General features: G+C 41.8%; 1 protein-coding gene across 1 annotated transcript in view; it reads left to right on the top strand.

The window, feature by feature from the left end:
• The first annotated feature begins 276 nt into the window (after positions 1-276).
• The window catches only part of LOC139660454 (FERM and PDZ domain-containing protein 1), a 19,557-nt gene continuing 10,218 nt past the window's right edge, over positions 277-9,615 (top strand). The window contains exons 1-5 of the mRNA XM_071538603.1: positions 277-377; positions 687-850; positions 6,736-6,838; positions 6,993-7,038; positions 8,951-9,055. Coding sequence (XP_071394704.1) covers positions 277-377; positions 687-850; positions 6,736-6,838; positions 6,993-7,038; positions 8,951-9,055 — 519 coding nt within the window. The remainder of the gene's footprint in view (positions 378-686; positions 851-6,735; positions 6,839-6,992; positions 7,039-8,950; positions 9,056-9,615) is intronic.

The raw sequence follows: 9,615 nt of genomic DNA, 5'->3' as shown, positions 1-9,615 counted from the left end.
ATCAGATCTTCACTGTGTCTTGGCTGCATTTACGCCTGGATTTTATGCATTTTGTGCTATCCAATTATAATCCAATCACCCAGGACGCACGTTAATGTCAGATGTAAAGGAGGTCTTGGCTGCATACATAAACCAGTAACCAGCCATATGCATTGCATCTAAACTCCATGTCAAACATCATCAACATCCTCAAAAGGATAGATTCTGGAGCCATTTAACCTCTTTTTTGGGGAGACCTCTGTGTGACTGCTTTGACCTTTGCCCCCTGCCAGGTAAATGGAGGAGCGGGACAGAAGCCGCTCCCCGTCCCGCAGGACCAGCCGGGTGGAGCAGGTGGTGGGGCGATGGCTGAGACGCTCCCGAGACTTAGGCAGCAGGTCTCACTCTCTGACCAGGTACACAGCTCTCTTTTTGTCTCTGTGCCTGTCTCTTTCTCTGTCTCTGTCTGTCTCCCACTCTCTCAGAATTAGCTGTTTCTGTCGAACAACTAATAATTGATACTATATTTTGTAACTGTCTCTATCCTTCTCTCTTTCTTTTTCTCTCATACAAAAATATGCACTAATGCACCATACAACTGATTGAACTGTCAGAGCAGAATTATTAATAGTTAGCTTTTTTTTTATGATGAATTGACTTACTGGCTGGCTGACTTACTGACTGGCTGACTGCCTGCTCTTCTCCAGAGAGAGGGTGCAGGTGGACGGGAAGACAGCGGAGTCCAGCAGCTCTGACCAGAGGAATTACCCCTTCCGCTTCAACGTTCAGATCCAGCGGGACTCAAACCTCAACTCTCATGGCCTCACTCTCTCCTCCCAGACACCCATCCTGGTGCAGGACATCACCCAAGGTAGGACAGAGTTTATCGAATGTAACCATATGCAGGGTGCCTGAGTGGTCTAGTGGACTTTGAGGATAGCAAAATTGTGTTATATAGTATTTGCAAATAACTTTTAGCATTACTTTTCTCTACATTAAGTGCCAGATGGCAGGGTCATCATGCAGCAGAAAAAGCACAATTAGTGCCAGAGAGTTTATCCAGGAAAGTGTTTGAAAATCAAATCAGTTGCTGTGACTGACAACTTGTCATTATCTGAATTGTCCTGATGCAGTAAACTTGACAAATCTGGAACTCCAAGGTTAAAACAATAACAATTATTTGCAAATACTATTTGACCCGGGTCTGGTGGACAGGGAAACTGTCCATGTACTGTAATATAGCTGAGTGTATTCAAGTAGGGCTTATGCTATGCAGTCATATGCTCACTTTAATGCCTTTATTCACTGTGCTGTCTGACATTATGTGGCTTAACTTTCCTCATATATAAGCATATATTTGGCATCACTTACAGAACAATCAATATGAAATTTAAGAGGCATTCAAAAAGGTATGCAATCTTAAATTGCTACAACCACCAATGAATCCGTTTTTGACAGCTCAGCCCCTCTCTTCACCCGAGTGTTCAGGTCTGACTAAACAACTACAAAGTCGATCATTTGCCTTTGGTCCAAGGAGCTCTGGTACCACGCACTCTTATGAACCTTTTCGTTTTGAAACATGGTGTTTTCTTATGGACAATCTGTGGCTAGCACACAAGGCCAACAAAAACACACCACTCAGGATTAGATCAGGGAGGTCATTCATCCCAGCCACACCCTTCCAGGTATCCCAGTCACTGCCAGCATGAGCATTAAAGTCTCACAGTAAGACTATGGAGGTGTTAGGTGAAGCCTTCCACAGCACGTCACTCACTGGCTCCAAGAAGGCCGAGTATCCCCACACCCGTCCAGCGCCTCTCAACCTGGACAACTTGAGTAGGAGAGAGACAACTCCCTATCGAGGAGTTTGGATTCAGAGCTGACACTGTGTGTGGGCCTCCCACACCGGCTCAGACTCCTTCCCCTCAGAGAGGTTAGATTCCACATGCCGAGAGCCAGTTTGGAGGGACTACATCTCCCAGCATGCCTGGGAGTAACTTGGCATCCCCAAGGAGGAGCTGGAGGAAGTGAAAGGACTTCTGAGCTGCTCTGCTTCCCTATTGCCACTGTAATTCTGACCCAGCTACAAGGTGGTGACTGGATGGATAATATGAATGTGCTTTGTATGAAAGTTTTTGGACCAATCATATTGGAGGACAGAATCACTTATATACATATACATACAGCAATAAATTAGTTAGTGATTATATTATTAGTGAGAGAACTTTCATCCTTTCGCCTGTTTTTATTCTATGTATATGTATACTACTTAGAGGGAGTAAGTAAGTACACATGCATTGGTAAATGATGCATGAAAGCTATAATACCCTTGAAGACTCGCTGTTGAGCACCCTCTCAGGTATCATGCATAGGCAATTCTTTCAAATACAAACAAGTAATATCAGCTATCATCTGATAGCAGAGATTGATATTAATTAGGAATTTAGTTTCTATTTTCATTCATCTCAATGTCTCAGTGTCCGCATCAATACATTATTGATAGAAGTATTATTACAATGTAAGCTCCAGCCAAGAGTTTGGCTGTATAGCTTTGACATGTGATAAGGCAGATAGGAACACCCTCCCACCAATTATAGCAGGAACAGTAGAGGCTGTTACATTTCCCCTTCCCCTGTCCCCGTTGTCCCCAGGTTCCCTCTCTCTCTTGGTACTTTTGCATGGGGAAAGTTTTGTTAGCCAGCAGTAGAAATAGCACAGCAATGCCAGCCCACTGCAGGCCCCCAGCCAGAGAACAAGACAAAGTGTCTTTTAAAGATTGAAAGGTACAAGGGACATATTGACTTGTAATTTGGACTTAAGCTGGTAACCGTGCTGTTAATGTGCTCACACTGCACACATGCACGCACAATTACACTCACAAAGAGAACTTACTGTGGCACTGATGCTGTGTTTATGTGTGTGCAGCATCCTCAGTGTAGTGAGTGGAGGAGGCAGAACAAAGGAGGAGCTTTTTCTGCTAAATCCAGCCACCAAGACACAGGGGTGCGTCGGCACCAGCAGATGGACGTAGTCCTCTCCACTGTCGCTGCCTGCCTTGGCACGGCACCTCCTACTGGTCAAAATGTAACACTTACAGGCAGACACTTCAAAGTCAGCAGTGTATTAGCCAAACAGTGTCAAAAGCAAATGACACAACCAGCAGCATTTTCCTTTCGCCTGCATGATGAGAAATGTTGGGAAAAGAAAATGGTTGCTGCTTAGTGGGGTTTTTGTTCATTTATGTATGCTTGATTCAATCAATTAAATCTGGAGACAAGGAGAGAGAGAGGGGGATGAATGTTTCTGAGCTTGTTAAGGTGCCTGTGGTGATTACAAGAATTGCAGGAATGAGAGAAATGACTGTGATGGGCACTCATGCCACACAATTTAAGAAGGCCTTAGCTCAGAACCACATAAGTTATTCTCCAGTGAGTAGTTGCTGTGAATGTTATCACATCTAAAGGAGAGCTGCAGTGGTACAGACGTCGACCCAGTCCCTCAGTAATTCTCCAAAAATAGAATCCTTTTTCATCACAAATCCTGAATACGGTCTGCTCGCAGCTCACAGTCAACTCAAAGTTTTCTCAGTTTTGGATTTCAGCATTCTGTTAGATCTGCTTTGCTGTTTTGCCTTCCTGAATGTCATGCATATGGATAAGGCGTGGGTTACTCAACCAGCCTTGCTTCTGTTGAACTATATGACCATCAATGACCACGTTTTTGTCAGGCAACTGTCCTCTTATGTTTTGCATGGTTATTATCCACACAGATTACACACGATGTCTGTAAGGTCTGTGCTGCTGCATCCATCACTGTGCTACAGCCAACAAAGTGTAGTTAATCTGAATTTAACAATTTCTATATCCGATTACAGAAATCCAGTGTATTCCAGAAAGTTCTGTAAATACTGCATTTTGGCATACACAAATACTACTTCCAAAAGTATCTTGACACAATTCACAATTTACAGATTTTTTTCACTCCTGCCAATAAAAATACTCAAAAGTAATTAAATGTGTATTTAAAATATATTTAATTTAAAACCACACACTGTCTCCAATGCAAGTTTAACATTTATTGTGACAAAAAATCTAAGCTTTCAATCAGAGACTTTCTTCATAGCATATTTCCACACATCACAGACAGTAATTAAACCTGTGTGCAATCAATCAGGATACATTTTCATTTTAGTATCATTATTTACATTTTATCATCTCATACATTCAGCAGTCATACAATTCACTTATTTTGAGAAAATCTACAGAATATAGTCTTGAGCATAAGTACAATAATTACATTACAGTCAATTCACGGTAGAGTAAATATATAAATTACATAGGCACAAAATAGAAGAAGAAAGAAAGACAATTAATAAGGCAGGGCGACCTGGAAAGGAGATCAGGCAAAGCCATCATAAATAACAGGTCCGGCATGAACCTAGAACAACAGTCAGTAGAGGAAAAGGCAATTCAGTCCAATGCCTCCAGCAGTACATGTTGTAGTGAGTGTGCAGTAGCTTCCTAATACTCTAATAAAATACCGCAGTGTAGTTGTTCCCTTTGTCCTGTTTCTCCGTGTGTAACTGTACAGCAGGGCCTCGCTGCAGAGGTACTGTATGAAGATCTGTTTTCCCCTGAGGTCCTGGGGCCTAGTGCCTCTCTTTCTCCTCTCTGGCTCAAGTCTGCTCTGTCACCATCTGTTTCTGCCTGTCTCACACACACACACACACACACACACACACACACAAACCCGTGCACACACTGTTGCTCATATCTCCAGTGGCCCGGTAAGCCTTGGCTCAATTTTTCCTTTCTCTCTCCCTCTCTCTCTCTCCCTCTCTCTCGCTGCATCCTGACAGTGAAATATGAATCCTTTATTTGAGAGCACACTCAGAGCAATCACTGTCACCTACATCTGTCCCTGTCCTGTTGCTGCTAAACATTATGGTTTGGTTGCAGCACCACGTGATAGCTTTGTATCACAGTGAAATTATTCAGTAATCGAGGGGTGTACTGGAAATTTGTGGTGATGTAAAAATTCATGGTGAGGATGAGGTCGATGGTAATAAGGATAATGATGATAATGATGATGATGATGGTCATGATGATAGGGATGATGATGGTGTGTGTGTTATCTGTGTTTACATACCACCCACAGATTACACACAGATTAAGGATAAAATTAGAACATTTGTAGAAGATTTGCATTTTTAGGATTTTTGGCATTCACTGTAGGATTTCCTGAATTGTCATCTGCCAAACTTGTCTGCTCTGGGGATCTGTGGTCAGAACCACATTCTTACTTTCATTTTAGAAATCTAGCAACTGGTCCAATTCAGAGTTACTATTACTATTTGTTACTATTTGATGTATGCACTGAGGATTTTAATATCGGAAAGACAATCCTTAAGGCAATTTAGGCTACATGAGTTACCTGGCTTTATGGGTATATACAATTGCATGTCATCTGCATAGTGATGTAAATTGATATTGTGTTTGCGGATTATGTCACTCAAAGGGAGCAGGTAAATGGAAAACAACAAGGGGCCTAGGATTGACCCTTGGTGAACACCACAACTGAGATGTGCCGGGGCAGAGGAGACACTGCCAATCACCACAGAAAATCGGCAAGATATGATTTAAATAAATTGGGAACAGTACCAGTGAGCCCGACCCAATTTTCTAAGCAATTGAGCAGAATGTTATGATCAACAGTGTCAAAGGCTAAGGACAGAATTAGGACAGAGCAGTCACCTCTGTCAGCAGCAATGAGGAAGTTGTTTGTAACCTTGAGTAGAGCAGTCTCAGTATTGTGAGGAGCTCTGAAATTATGTTGAAATGTGATTGAAATGATGCAAGAATGGACATGTGTTTACAATCAGTTATTGTGTTTAAGGTTTTAATTTCATCCTCCATTTCCAAACCTTCCACACATGCCCATTCTCACATCCTTGGACATAAGTCAGTCAGAATCCGTGTATCATAACATGAATGAACATGAATATGGGCAAGCGTTGATTCACAAATTCATTACCTCAAGTTCACATGTATGCATAAAAGGTCAAGGTCTGAATCAGACAGTGAATCAGGCCCAAGGAAAATGAGACCCATGTAATATTTTCTGAATCTGTATCCTGGGATTAGCTTTGTTCAAGAAGGAATTTTGCCTCTTTGGTCTTTGGAATATTTGATGTTGAGAGCTGGTGGGGAGGGGGGGGGGGGGGGTGTTCCTCATTTCCGTTGGCGACAGCGGATCCCCAGGGTAGTTAATGTTTCAAGTCAACTGCTCTTGAACTTCTACGAAGGTGTATACATTGAAAAGCAACGTTAATTGCTTTAAGTCATGTAGTGGTTCAGTGGTTAGTGATGTAGGGTTCAGGGTTTGAAGTTCACTAGTTTGGGGTTGTACAACATGAGACAGGACCAACAGTGAGAACAATAGGTGGTGGGAATAGTGAAAGGGCACACTTTGTTGCAGTGGAGGGAATTCAACCAGTAATTGTGCTGAAACAGAACCTTGGTCCTGTATTTAATATGACATATAGAAGAGAATGGGGGGTGAATCAGGGGAGTCAGTGGGAGTGAGTCAGGGGAAGTGGTGGAATACTAACTAGTGACCAATTTTCCTCATATGGGGGATGGGGGTGAGATATGGAGAACTGTGTGTAAAGTGATGCATCTGTGTCAACTGGAGGTAGAATATGAATGTAGGTCAATTAAACGCCCTCAGGTATAACAAGGACATTTGTGTGTCCAGGTGGTCCTGCAGATGGTCGGCTCGTCCCTGGCGACCAGCTTGTGAAGATCAATAATGTCGCTGTCGATGACCTGACCCCGGAACAAGCTGCTGAACTAATCAGGTCTACACAGACAACTACACTCACACACACACACACACACACACACACATACACATGGATATGGATACAGACACACACAAAATACTGTATAATTGAAAGTATGTGCATTGTGTCTCTATAAACATGACCTTACCACCCTTTCTTTCCTTTCCAGGGAGTGTCAAGACACAGTGACTATGACAGTCCTCAGAACAATGATGGTGAGTCTACTAAACAACCATACACACACACTTCACAGACACACGCATATATACACACACATTTACACACAGAGACACACGGGTGGACACCTAATTGGGTGTTGCTGGTGCAATTCCAGCAGCACTTTGGTTGAACATGATGCATTTCTGGCATCATCTTTCCATTCGGTTGCATGTACACAGACACATAAACATACACACACACACACACACACACAAGCATGCACGTGTACACATTCACACACATAGCTACCATAGATGTACAGTGTCTATACACATGGGATTCTAAAACGCTGTTGTCAACAAACCCATTAATCTATCGTGTCAGTGAAGCTTGGGGTCAAGCATCAATGCTAACAGACATCCTGTCATCAAGGTCTCAGTACTATATCAGTGTTAATGGTGACAACACACTACACCCCCTAACTCCCCCAGAGAGCTCTGGAGACACACTCTATCATGATTGCTCAATCTATATGCGTATATATGTGTGTACAGGCCTGTGCATGTGTGTGTGTGTGTGTGTGTGTGTGTGTTTAAGCATGTGTGTACCGCATGTGAGACAGGGTCATTGCACAGGGTCGCACACCTCAATCTGTATCCATATGGTTGACTTATGTGTTTGTGCTAAGCTGGGGTGGATGGGTAGATAAATGGCTGCTCCCATCAGCAGCCTTGCTGATGGGAGCAACATTACCATCTGATTCATAGTTCACAGCAAGGCAGTGATCCAGCTCCTCCAAGAAATCATTATGCTTCGCCAAGGAATTATTAGCATTTCCCAGAAAATATTCAGCTCCGCCATGCTTGTTGATGGTAAGAAACCATCAGAAGAGTTCTGAACTGACACTTGTTCAAATGATTGATGGAGTAGCAGGCTTTTATGTCAATTTCATGTGGTGCTTTTAGCCAACCAACTGTAACTGGGCATAGATTAATGAGCGCGGCATTGTTCTCATCTCTGTTATGAGCTACTATACTTAAGAATGCATAATGGATATCCCCTGAATGTTATCTCTTTCGGAAATCCCTTGTGAGAATCGGGAAATGGCTTATATGTTTTTGGATGTTTGTGTTTTATTAGCAGTGTCGAAACACTTGGCTATTATTCCATCAATGCATTGTGTCTAATTGAATATGAAATGACTTTAGTGGGAGGATACTATCAGGTAGATTTAAAAAAAAAATGCAAGCACATCATAATACTCATCTCATTCTACTTTCTATCTTCTACATTTCTGGAATCTATTTTCTAAAGAACATATCATATGCTATCCAGTACCCAGTGTGCACATTGTGCCCTGTCTATACTTTTGATTTGGGGATTTAATTTCAAAAGAATATATCCACTGTTATATATGCCTCCTCCTGGTCAAAGCATCCAAGTCTACTCTCAACACATTACATAGACTTAACACATACTGTATCATCATGATATCAGCATTGGACTGTTGGTTGAATATATTTTTTTTTTTATGGTTTGTTCATTTGAAAACATATTGTATCTTACAAATCATGTTTACCTTTTGTGTCTGCAGTGATATTTGAGTTGTATCACCATTGACAACATGTAACAAAATAAGGGACGATAACAGAACATGACAATTTGAACGTGGCAAGCTTTATTCTAGATCCTGGTGTGCTGACAATTTATGAAAATTAGGTTAAAATTCTCACTCAAGAAAATACTAAAGTGTGTTTGGTTGAGTTGACATATCCCTGCTTGTTTGCGGTGGGAAGCAGAAAGCACTAACTACAGTAATGATATCTCATTTCAGAAGGAATATCTATCCATTTTCCCCCAATGTGCAACTTTACATTCCATTGAAAATATACCTGTATATCTCTATTATTCATTATAGATACAATTATCAAATTATTATGACAATTTCCTGCCTTGTCCTCCCCCCAGGGCCCAAAGTCGTCTTTCATCACGCCAGAGAAGAGGGCCAAGCTCAAGTCCAACCCTGTCAAAGTCCGCTTCGCTGAGGAAGTGGAAGTCAATGGACACTCTCAGGTGAGTGTGAGAACATATTATGCAGTTCATACATACTGTACCTTTAACGCTAGAAAGGCCAAGCTGTCATAGTTGACATCTCAGCTTTCAAAAGGTTCCTCTGTGACTTTTCGAGGACCCTCTTTCTGTGCAAAGCAGTGTTGTTAAATCATGCAAAGAAATAATAGAATAGTTATAATTATGTTTACCCTCTTCAGTGATGGCTTGTTGGCCTTGGCTAACAACGTTAGCATTGGCCAGTAATTACTTTTTTGATGGGCTGGAAATTCTCCTGAAAAGGGGTTTTTAAAAATCTGAACTATTACTGAAATGTAGTCACACACTGGATGTTTCATATAGCAGATTGTGCTTTAATCTGGGCTTTATATATCACCATATGTAGCTTTGTAATATGACCAGGTGATGGTTTATAATTGCTCAGCATTCTCCCATATGTATAGTTTCCCTTTCGGAAGTCCAGCTCTTTTTGGTTTAGAGTTCCCATCCTGCCAATGGACGTCAAAGTAAAGGAAAACCACAGAGGCTGGAGTGCCCATTACTAATCACAGACAGAGAAAGCA

This window comes from Centroberyx affinis, unplaced genomic scaffold (genome assembly GCF_046629955.1).
Source record: "Centroberyx affinis isolate AG114_WGS23_722 - 3 ecotype Tasmania unplaced genomic scaffold, CSIRO-AGI_Caff_v1 ptg003308l_1, whole genome shotgun sequence".
NCBI lineage: Eukaryota > Metazoa > Chordata > Actinopteri > Beryciformes > Berycidae > Centroberyx > Centroberyx affinis.
Note: the sequence above shows the minus strand (reverse complement) of the source record. Positions and strands in the feature narration are given on the sequence as shown.